Source organism: Haliotis asinina, chromosome 9 (assembly GCF_037392515.1).
Source record: "Haliotis asinina isolate JCU_RB_2024 chromosome 9, JCU_Hal_asi_v2, whole genome shotgun sequence".
NCBI classification, from domain to species: domain Eukaryota; kingdom Metazoa; phylum Mollusca; class Gastropoda; order Lepetellida; family Haliotidae; genus Haliotis; species Haliotis asinina.
The window spans coordinates 29,790,571-29,803,073 of NC_090288.1; the positions used below are offsets into that span (position 1 = coordinate 29,790,571).

The 12,503-nt window shown below is 39.7% G+C and overlaps 1 protein-coding gene across 2 annotated transcripts in view; it reads left to right on the forward strand.

Annotated features, from left to right (window-relative positions):
• LOC137295902 (NACHT, LRR and PYD domains-containing protein 14-like) overlaps nucleotides 1–12,503 on the forward strand; it is an 86,209-nt gene that overhangs the window by 1,719 nt on the left and 71,987 nt on the right. The window contains exon 2 of one of the 2 annotated variants that reach the window (XM_067827474.1): nucleotides 11,910–12,086. The exons of the other annotated variant lie outside the window; for it this stretch is intronic. Coding sequence (XP_067683575.1) covers nucleotides 11,990–12,086 — 97 coding nt within the window. The 5' untranslated portion in view covers nucleotides 11,910–11,989. The remainder of the gene's footprint in view (nucleotides 1–11,909; nucleotides 12,087–12,503) is intronic. 2 annotated transcript variants of the gene reach the window in all.

Below are 12,503 nucleotides of genomic sequence, written 5' to 3' on the forward strand. Positions count from 1 at the left end.
TGCATTCCGGCTTTACGCCACTCGTTCGTTCATTCGTCTATTCATTCAGGTCCTTTTTAAAGTGTTACAATCTTTGAGTATAAGTCAACTACTACCTTTCATGATTTTCCAGTGTTTATACCTCAGACAGGTGGCTCCAGTCCACCTCACATTATATTAGGGGTAGCGGAGGGGTACCTGGCGGTCAAAGCATCTGCTCGTCACGCTGAAGAAGGAGCCCGACTCCTCAAGTGGGTACAATGCGTGAAGCCCATTTCGCGTGTACCCCGCCATTACATTGTTGGAATACTGCTAAACGGCATAAAACCATACTCACTCACACTCCATTTTCAGCTTCAATATAAAACCGTTTCCACCTGCCTCAACTACCCCGATATTCCGCATGTCTCATAAACGTATTTATTTTCACCACCTTTTAACCATGGCTCAACACAAACGTTTACTTCGTTCGATATGACATTGCACACCAGGCAATTCATTTTCACTTGCCAGTCTGCAGATCTCTGTCTGGGAACGGCTGCATATCAGGATGTTGTTTAAACAAATGAACGCATGGAAATGCCGTCCTCTTTCAATAACGGTTGACCTATGCCTGCCCTTTGGCGAGTAATATTTCTCTGCAGATTATCCGCCCACAAAATGCGCCATTACCACATATTACAGCTGTAAAACTTTGCAATAATAGACATTCATATTGAATGAACCGTATTTCTATAACTATTATGTTATTATATCATAATCATCAAGACTGACATAACTATTGCTTTTTGAAATCATTATTACTCTATCTAATGCAATACATTTCACTTACCCGGGGTAGAATAATGGCCTTCACTAACCCATGCTTGTCAAAAGAGGCGACTTCCGGACCTGAGCATCCAGGCTGGCTGACCTGGTTGACATGTCATCGGCTCCAAATGACCCAGATCGATGCTCATGTTGTTTCTCAGTGGATGGTTTGGCCCAGACTCGATTATAGCTGGAATATTGCTAAAAATAATAATTAAAAGACTAAACTCACTCACTAAGTAAATTTCGTTTACAACTGGTTTTGCTTATAGTCAGAACCTCTAACGGGATCGCTGGTCAGCCTAACTGAATTGGTTCACGCATGTCATCGTATCCCAGTACCGTAGACCGATGCTCATGATGTCAATCACTGAATTGCCTGGGTGATATTCGACTATACACGGACCGACTTCATAAAGCTGGAAAATTGAGTCCGGCGGTAATCAACACTGAAACACACGATTTACCAGATATGTATAAACAATATGTATATTTACATTTTTAATAGTGAAATCGCTCTGTCAGTTAAATCGGATATTGGATATCGGATATCGGATATGTCGTGTGACATTAAACTAGTACTGTTAACTTACTCTCTTAACCAGAGTAGTTAAGTTATTGTCACCCAATGTTAAAGGTCATGGTTGATGGTCATTGTTGTCAGAGCGACTACACTGTAAATGACAAGCGGGGTGCAACGGGTTTACGTTCAAGAATCTTGTACTGATATAGCGATGGGGTTTTTTTTCTCATATTTTACTCAGTTCAAGAGTATACATATAGCTGTGTAGTCTTTATATACAGTACTTTGAATCCAACCCTTTAATTCAATGGCAAATGCATAAATGTCAAATTTTCAAATACATTTTCAACAAAGAGATATACTGAGACTGGAATTATTGATCACTGAATCATACCCACCAGTGGTCTCCATTTTTGCTCGAATTTATGTTCTTTATTGCTCTTTGTTGCAACATATCTTTCCCTTTTCATTATCTCTTTGAGGGATTTCTTGAATGTTCAAAATGCAGGAATTCTATATTTTATGCCCATATAATATATGTATTTCTTTGCTAGGAGAATTATATGATTTATAACATAATCGGAGTATTGGGAATCGAAAAAGATTGTGGACTTACTTTAGACAAAACTTGGTATTTTGTCTTTCAAAATAGCTTCAAATTGAAACTAGAAGTTGTTTGTATGCTGACAGTAATAATAATACATGCTCTGTATCTTCTCTTTCTTCCGTACAAAATGTACTAACAGAGATATGTTCATGCACGTGCCCGCGTGTGGGATTATCTCCGTGTGCTAACTTACTTGTTCCGAGTCAATCAGTCCTTGTTTTTTGTTTTACGCCTTTAGTGACGACAACAATTTATCTTCTATCTTCTACACCCCCTACCCCCGTTTTCTTTTGTTCTGAATGCCTGTTACATGTCCTGAATGCTTGTGCCACCCCCGAGGATCACATGCTATAAAAGAGCCAGGCTGAAGTGTACAGGACAGATATTTACATATTTTACATAACTCTACTTAGCATGATGACATCATGGCCCAGGGTAGATTATAAGCTACTAATAGCAGCATTCATCGTCAGCTAAAGTCTTGGTAGCAACAATCGATATCTTAATGAATGCAGAACCACTTTAGAACACATCTAGCAGTAAGAAGGCTCCGATTCCTTGTTCTTGTCAGGGAATTCATTTCGTTACTTATAGTGCTGAGATCTGTGACAGTAATTCGTTATAATATATACTGTAACCAACCTCTATAATAAACACTCTTAAAAAGAAATGTGTGAGTGAGTATTATGGTTTTACGTCGGTTTTAGCAATATGCCAGGAATATCACAGCGAGGCACACCACAGATGACCCTCACAGATTATACCCATGTGGGGAAACGAACCTGGGTCTTCAGAGTGACGATGGCAAGCGAACGCCTAAACCACTGAGCTACCCCGCTACCCGTATATGTAACGGATTGACCTGTGGTCTCTAGAGAGATTATACTGGTTGATAAAACAAACTGTGTGTTTGTCCAAGCTATTTGCTGTATATTTTAGCAGTGCGTATGACGAACTAGGGTACCCGTTATAAAGAACTGAAATTGATTATCACTTTGAGTCATCTGCGTTCATTGTAATGTGTATGTTTTTTGTTGTATTTGTGACAACAGATATTGTGTGAATTTAACAAACGCTTGCAAAAAGAACAACAATGTTTATCTGCAGATCATCAATTAGATCGCCTCGTGTTGTTTCGTAATCGGATATCACTGTTTTTCGGCGAGTCCTGAGAAAACGTGGGTTACATGACATCTTCAACATATGTCATGGTGTCCTAGGGCACAGTGATCTCAGGTGAAGTTAATTTAGTGTGTTATGTATTCTTAATGTTTCTTTATACCACTTGATAACTTGATATATATTTATGAACTCTTTACATTGTTTGCAGTGTATTATCCAACATTCATTTCTGCCAAACCAGATCTTTAGGTTTTTTACTTTATGAAATTGGGTTTAGCAATAACCGTCCATCCTTTTCGGTGTGGCGGACGGGCGTGATTGCGCTTGTGATATTGACAATGTACATAGCAACGACAAATGAAGAACACCTGTCACAATACATTAGCAACATGATCCATGAAGTTGTCTGTTTCAACCAATAATAGCGTTAAGTGGGCCAGGCATTATGACAGATAAAGGGTGTCCGTCATGTAAATATCAAAGCTCCTCAACATGGATATGTATGTCATTAAGAGGTAGAACTTAGCGGCCCCGGGTACTATGACTCACGATCTGATCACATATATTAATGTTTTTGTGTGAGGTATTTTATGCACTCGTGCTGTATCAAACTGAATGTCCTTAGAACCGAATATGATATTAGACTAGAAGTGAGTTTAAGTGACTTGAAATATTGTTTTGTATTTTTACGAAAATGGAACAACGTTACATTTTTATATCGGTTCAGAAGTTGTGAAATATTCCCCGCAAAATAGGGAACACACGATTCTTGCGCACTATCACAGTTGATAGGTGCATGTTTGTTGTTGTTGTCAGTTGTAAAGTGGGTATGGAAGTTTGATATTTGTTGTTGTTGTCAGTTGTAAAGTGGGTATGGAAGTTTGATATTTGTTGTTGTTGTCAGTTGTAAAGTGGGTATGGAAGTTTGATGTTTGTTGTTGTTGTCAGTTGTAAAGTGGGTATGGAAGTTTGATATTTGTTGTTGTTGTCAGTTGTAAAGTGGGTATGGAAGTTTGATATTTGTTGTTGTTGTCAGTTGTAAAGTGGGTATGGAAGTTTGATATTTGTTGTTGTTGTCAGTTGTAAAGTGGGTATGGAAGTTTGATATTTGTTGTTGTTGTCAGTTGTAAAGTGGGTATGGAAGTTTGATATTTGTTGTTGTTGTCAGTTGTAAAGTGGGTATGGAAGTTTGATATTTGTTGTTGTTGTCAGTTGTAAAGTGGGTATGGAAGTTTGATATTTGTTGTTGTTGTCAGTTGTAAAGTGGGTATGGAAGTTTGATATGGCGTTGCTTAGAACACTCAGCATTTCAATCCGAAAGTATTGTTGGTTTAAAGACCCTGGTATACTTGATCGTTGAAGTGACCCGTAAAACCATACTGACTCACAATCTTGGGCTGCATCGAACTCACCATGAGTCGAATATGTACACATGACGATTATTTTGAATCAACCACAAGTACAACTTAGCATTCGATGACTATTTGTTATATTCAGTGAAACAACAACTAAATATATTTCTTGGCTTGCTTTGACCTTGTTAACATCGTTAATGTATCACCTAAATGACCAGTAGCCACATGGATGTCAAATGAAATATAGGAGACTGTTCACTGTTATATTGCCTGGCATGGCTTTATTACATGTTGCATATATCACCAGAAATACTACCTTGTAAATTGTACTTTTTCAGTTATTTTTGTGGGTCCTCTAGTAAATATTGTGTTAGATTTTATTAATAATTCTAGTATATATCAATTTATAAATATTATTTTGGGATGGGGGAACGGGAGGACCTCTTACCATATCACCGAATGTGTGAGTGAATCGTAACAGCCCTACTATTTCCTGATAAATGTCTAATACACTGAAATGTAACTACTGATAAAAAAGAAGGTCCCAACTTACATTCATTTAAACATAGATTTCATCCCAAACGCGTGTGCTTACAGAGAGTGTCCTCGCGGCAAACTGCACGTGCAAAACATGCTCTACTCATACATCATGTCACTAGCTGATATACGTGTCAACAACAGGTGTCAGTGAACAGCTGGCTGTTTTAATGTAACCTATCTGTATTAGATAACAGCATCCTCAATACAGAACTACTGGCCGAGATATGAAGGTATGTCATTTAATAAGACTCAGTCTAATCATCATGCTGTGGTGTGGCTTTTTAAATATAAGTAAATAGTTTTTCAACGCTTTTATCAACATTCAGTATATCACGACCATGACTGCGGGGACACCACAAACTGGCTTCACAAATTATATTCAAGTGGAGAATCGAGCCCTGGTCTTCGGCGTGGCGCTTTAACCACTAAGCTACCCCACCGGCCAACTATGTTATAGCATATAATACCCATCAAATGTTTACACTCACTAGTGTTTAATGCAGCTACTTACGTCAGCCACCTGTTCTAAACTAGATTTAGCAAATTATTCCATAATGGACAAGGTAATGTTTACACATGAACTGATGCGTTGTTAAACAAATTCATAACGTTGAAATCATTATTGTCATGAGTTCAATATATGATAAAAATAAGTGAATTCTAAACAAAAATTTACTTTAAAACGCAGCTGTTCTCATGGACGATATTTGCACGTGGTTATCGGCAATTTGATGCATGATCTTTGTGCAATTTATCTGCATAGGGCTTGCAGTTGGTTCCCACAAGTTAGTGCGAAATTCATCTTCGATGTAATCAATTATATGTACATAACATAATGCGAGTGCCTTAAGTTGGTCTAACCTTTGATGGTACTAGTATAAATGTCAATGCACAATAAGGTTACTCCGTGATCCCCGCTTACTGAAGCGCTGCTGTTTGGTCGAAAGCATCTGTTGACATACCGATCATTTTATTTAAATATTTGCCGTGACAGAGACACAATGTATGTAGTCAAACAGACATATACTCAGGGCCTCGACCCACAAATCAACCTTAGAGTTACGACTGTTACAATTAGGGAAGTTGAAACAATTGTGATACAAAGATTGCTTTGTTTGACGAGGTCCGTTTGACGAGGTGCAAGTGTTTGTAATGAATAAATCACATTGGCTATTAGTGTTTCATAGCAATACTGTAATTACGACATTTATTGTGTGAACATTTAAATACAGGACAGTTCTCTGATGAAAGTAAATATGTTTTAATGGGGACAGTTCTTTTCTCCGTGTTGATGCAGCATGTGTGGAGATACTATATAATAGTAGCAGCGACAAGTTATGGCCAATAAAATACACGGACAAGTAGTCAGTCTCACACTCCCTGAACCACATACTATTCCCTCCCTCCAGCCCTCCCTGCACTGCCGAAGCCCTAAACGAAGCATGTCTAGATTTCCTCATGTTCTGAATCTCCTTCTCACTGGGGCTCCTGTACACTTGAATTTCAATTTGTTTCTATTAAACAGGAACAGAGCGTCAGTCTACTCGACCCAAATCAGTTTATAATATAAATACTGTAGCAAGTCTAGATATTCCCAAGGTCTGAATCTCCTCTCTCCCCGGGCTCCTATTCAGTGTAAAGGGGGCTTTAAGTTTCTGTCGGATTCACAAATGTTCAAAGACGAAGCCTTATAATAACCAGAGGCCATATAATCCATTATAACGTCTCCGTTCAAAGATGTCTGAACATTTCTTTGTAAATGACCCAGTGTAACCGAGACTTCATTTACAGTATATTCAAAACAGCTTCTTGGGAACACTATGTAACTATGTTCAAGTTAACGTAATGATGGGGATAGTTCCTTGCTGTTTTGATACAATCCTGAATGTCCTATATAAAGTGACTCTTTTCTGTATACATGGGGCTATTTGTTTCGATCAGAGTTTTAAATCAGAAACTAAGCTTTATTGTAAAGGACGGGATATTTCTCTGCAAATGGCTAAGCATCCTCTGAGTGCCCAGGCAAAGACAATGAAAGGTTTTTCCCAACATCGGAAAGAAACCGCTAGCAGTTTCCCAGGCAGCGTCAAGTGACATGTTTCTACTGGTCATATACGCCGTGGCTGTCGACATGAACGACTACACTGTCCTCTGACAGCTGTCCCTAATCAAGACAAAGTAACCATTTGTCTTCAGTTTACAGTGTGTGTTAGTCCAGACTTTGCCAGCGTCCGCGTGTCCAGTCTGTACAATACACTGGTCAGCTGATGTCGGCAAACATCTCCATCGATGTCCGGTCACTCCTTCGGAGGTCAGGTTTGTTTGTTTCTCCCCTTTCTATCTCCTCCCGCGGATTCTCCATCCTCGACACATGTCGCTGTCCATGCTGGAGTATTTACATTGGTTAGCCACGAGTATCATCACCTCGCATGTGAAGCATTAAATCTCAGCAGAATCAATACTAGATGTGTCATAAACGATTACGACTGACGCTCGTTTCTGCCCTGTGGCTCGATTTGAAGTAGTAATCTGTCAAGCTACTTTACGAACGATAGCAGTATTTATCTTCTTTCATCGGTTTCTGGCACGGCTAAGGGACGTAACTCTACATATCAGAGAATCTGGATGAACCTTTGATGCGCCTGATAGAAAAGGTTTAGGTAGTCCAGTGGTTAAGGCGTTGTTTTAAAGTTGTTACTCCGAATATCCGTGTTCCTTTCTATCTGTTAACTTAACTCTTTTAAACACTGTATATGTACTAACCTTTTAGATCACACTTACGTCTGTTATGACACTTTTGACTTTATGTAATTACGTCAGCAAAAACACAGGCATAGTACATGTATGTGAACACATGCATTTTAATACTATGTTAAAACACCGGAAAATATAACCGACTGAATTAAAACGATGGGTAACACGTACGTAAAAGTTAACGCTGAAAATTGAAAGTTTTATTTAGCAAAGGTTACATGAAGGAAATTAAGTATATTTCGCATTAATTTTGTCATTAAGTAGTTACATCACCTCACGTTTCGTTGTTCGAGGGGCGGTGGGGTAGCCTAGTAGTTAAATCGTTGACTCGTCACGCCGAAGACCCGGTTTGATTCCCCACTTGGGGAAGCCCATGTCTGCTCACTCACTCACTCACTCACTCACTTGTAAAGAAATAAGGAAATTAAGGGCGTTTACGTTATGGGGAAAACGTTAATCATACTGACTCATAACAGCAGATGTTTAAAGTATGGGTTGATCTTAAACAGAACACTAAAGGGTCTGTTCACACGATGTGAACACTGAGGTGGATAGCCCAGAAACATTTGTGTGCCTCTTTGCACCACGTCCATTTTGTCGAGTCACGTTCTTAATATCAGCATCCCATGTTTGTCGTCAGAGACCAACGGGATCGGGCCGTCAGGCTCGCTGAGTTGGTTGACACAATGTCATCGTATCCCAACTGCGTAGATCGAAACACATGCTGCTGATCACTGGATTGTGTGGTCCAGACTCGATTGTGCAATGATTGCACGACACATAGCTTTGATATTGCTCTGTGTGGGTTAAACAACGCACTAATCCTAATATCAGTTGGTAATTAAATGTGGGATTTCAAGGACAGAAGGACCCCATTGTGCTTTACGGGGACTCTCATATGGGCCGAGTGGTCACAATGGTCGACACGTGGCATTAGAGTAATGATAAGCGACCATTGCGTGTCACGTACTCCAATCCTCAAAGCAACTTGGGCTTAGGCTGTGATATCAAAGTTGTGTCAATAAATTCAGGAATGTTGTGTTGCCATCAGTCAGTTATAATCCAGCCGTACATATGATTTCGGTAAATAGTCGAATCTGGATCAGACAAACCAGTGACTGACACCATGAGCAAAGCTCGGTGTGCCGGTGTCAGTCGTATTACTTAATTAAGAATGGCAGTGATATGGCTGTGACAGGGTTTTTTTCACAACATGCCATGGTAGCTTTAATTCATCGAAAGTTAGGGAGTTGGCTTTTACTCTGCTTTTAGCAATATTCGCAGAAATGGTCCCCAGAAATGGGTTTCACGCTTCGTACCCACGTGAGGAATAGAACCCGGACCTTCGGCGTGATGAGCAAACGCTTTAACCACGGCGCTTAACCACCTCCCCTATACCATCGAAAGATGTTTTCATTTGCAATACTTTAAGTCAAACAACATGCGTGTAGTGTTGGCATGTGGTCTCTTGTGTTGAAGTTCAAAACGCATCCGGTTTTTTAGGAGATTTTAAGATGTGTACTTCTATTGTCAATATTCCGTGTATTTTTGTAAGATAATCATATTGATACAATGTTAAATTCTCTTTCACATCGGGTGAAACGTGTTTGACATATCGATCAGGTTGTCCTTTAACAATCCATATCTGACAATCCAAATGTGATCATAATCAGTACAGTTCAAGCTTCATATAACGGTTTACGAATTAAAGGATCTTCATTTAAGAATCTACAAACGGATCTAGAATCTACAAATTCGAAAAAAAAACACGAAGCTGTCACCCATAAAGTTGTGTCACGATTCATTATTCACTCACCGACGTCTAGAATACCGATCAAGCATTAAAACAATTTATATTCCGACTATTGTTCAGAGATGAAGTATATGATCGACCGTTGACACGACAATGCTGTTAAAATATTGGTGGAAATGTATTGGTTGTTGACTTATGTTTGATCAAATAAACAATTGAAACCTGTAAGTAACACCTGCGTTGTCAGACATTTTCGCAACATTGTTGATATATACACGTGTTGATTGCAGTGGTCAAAAGGTCAGGAAAGTACTCGGTATTAACGTTAATACCTGAAGCTTTGAGTGACAGCTGTCCGCGTTAAGTGTCGTTACAGCAATGTCAAAGTCTGAATAGATGAAGAATTTGCTTAATATATCGGGTTTGACATACTATGAACGCTGTGAACCTATCCTCTTCTCTCAAATACATGCCGGTGATTTCGCAAGAAAAAACGTCAGCCTTGCCAAGCTCCCATTCATAAATATCAGCTGTTATTCTGCGTCACTGTGAGCATGCGCATTGATCACGTGTTGACAGGTGCGCGACAGATGTGACGTCATCAATGTGGAAAGAAGAACGTTTGGCCAGTTTGATTGACGGCTGTCATATCAATACACTTGAAAATCGGGCTATCGGTTATGTTATGGCGTGGCCATTGTGTCCACTCAGGGACGGATACAGCCTTTTTATAAGGGAGTCTGGATCCGCCTTAGCCACGATGATCTATTTCACCTATCCTGTCTCCCTTTCCCCCGTGACACCCATATTACAGACCCGTTTAATCCGGACAAATCCCAGTTTCCGGACAGTAACGTTTGTTGACGTCCGCATGTGCTGAAAGAGTCAACACTACGTAACCATGGTCGACTAGTCTGGGATTTTGTAAATCTGGACGGTTTTAACGCTTTCAGCAAGTAACGCTCCCGTGAAGATCCTATTTAAATTTGGAAATGCCAGCACGGGATCTATATATCGCTGTCTTTATGCACAAAGAAATTTCCTGGTGATGGTAGATTGGGAGTAGAGTGACAGGCCTTTAGGCAGAGTAACCTCCCTTTTACAGGCCGGACCCGAATAAACTGATATTACTCTGAACCATAATTCTATATTCCTGACCTAAGATTGCTTATCCAGACTGAATTTTTAAAAAAAAAATGAATCGAGGTTTACCGGGCTTTCACTTTAATCGCCAAACTGTTCAAAACATTATGAAAACTCCCGCACTGTCTCGTTGGGCGTGCTTTACCCCTAAACTCCCCATTCACGACAGGTCAATGCAACAACGACTCCAATAAATAAAGAAATGGACTGAATAAATTCTTTCTAAACGTAACCAGCGCCTTTTACAACCCACCAGCATCGTAAACACAGTGTCCCTCCGTATGAGTGTGTCGTGGAGTCGAGGCAACATCAATGTGTTTAGTGTTTCAAATATGACAACATTGACAGTCAATTACTCTGACATTGGAGGTACATTACTTCACGTTTGAACCGCCTCGGAAGTGCACGGTCATCGATTTCTAGCCAATAGTCCCATATTAATGGAGGTCTTAATGAAATGAAAATCCGTGATCTTTGAAAAGAGGTTATTTGTTGGGGGCAACACTTCGGTGTCCAATTGTGAAGGAAACCAAACCAAGGCATGATGGGATTGTTTTTCGAGAATGGTTAGGGGATAGAGAGGACCTCGGTCAGTGCGATTTAAACATCAGCAGGGGCGGATGGTGCTATTAGCGGTCTACGTACAGAAAACCAGTATGAAGAGTAGGGGAATCCACTGCTTCGCTACGTATGTACTTAATGACACAAATATGTTTTGTTATGCTATTTGTCGTGTGTATGCATACCGGCGTTTCAGAGTTTTCAGCTCATCTGGGTCGTTGCTGGAGATATGCTAGTTCTTGTTCATAATTTAGGATGGAGTCATGGTACCCCTAGAATCTCGCATTATACGAGTGTTAGGCGTTTACGTAAATATAACATCGTATCCTTAGAGATGATAACTGTTCATGTCGAAATTTGTTGTTATAGCTTTTTTCGTCGTCGTCGTTGTTGTTAACGTTAACATTATCGTCGTCGTTATTTTCAGCATTATCATTATCATCATTATCGTTGTTATTGTTAATGCTATCATTGTCGTCGTCGTTGTTGTAAGCAGTAACATTATCATAATTAGCACCGTCTTTATTGTTAACGTTATCATAATCATCTTCATCATCATCATCATCGTTGTCGTTGGTATTGTTAATGTTAATATTATAGTCCTCGTCGTCGTTATTGTTAACGTTATCATTGTGATAATTATCGTCGTTATTGCTAAAGTTATCAATATCATCATCGTTATCATCATCGTCATCATCATTATCGTCGTCGGCATTGTTTATGTCATGAGTATCATCGATATCGTTGCCATGCTACTTCCAGGAATACGTACCTCGGCAATGCACGTGTTTCGAGAGTCCTCTTGATGCCCCTTCCCTGGAGTTGAGTGTCCCCCTTCTAAGATGGGAGGGGCATTTTCGTGCACTGGAGAAGGGGGACAGGTAGGGGAGGCCAGCAACAAACCTTACTTCCAAGTGGTGGGACCAGAGAAGACGCCAGGTATGTCATTTTTCACAATATGGACAAGTCTGAGAGGCCACGAACTGCATATTTTCTCTGATCATTGTCACGTTTAGATAATCAGTTCTTGGTGGAATAGAGTATATCTATCCGTGTTGGTTCCATATATGCAATAGGATATGTATGTTTCGAGAGGCGTTTCTTCCGGTACTAAGCTTGTTCCTGGCTCCCTTTGAGATGCTTACTTCCAGTATCAATTTTCCTGTGACAAGCGTATTTTCAAAAATCATTTCTGGTTCAACAATGCACGACCGTCAAATATGACTTTACTAGACTATCCCTAATAGATGGTTATTTTTAGATTCTTTTTAGATCGGAAATATGTTATTTCTGCAAGGATTGTCGGTTTCTTACTGTCAAGCGACAACCATAAGATCATTCGAAAAGGTGTGAAAC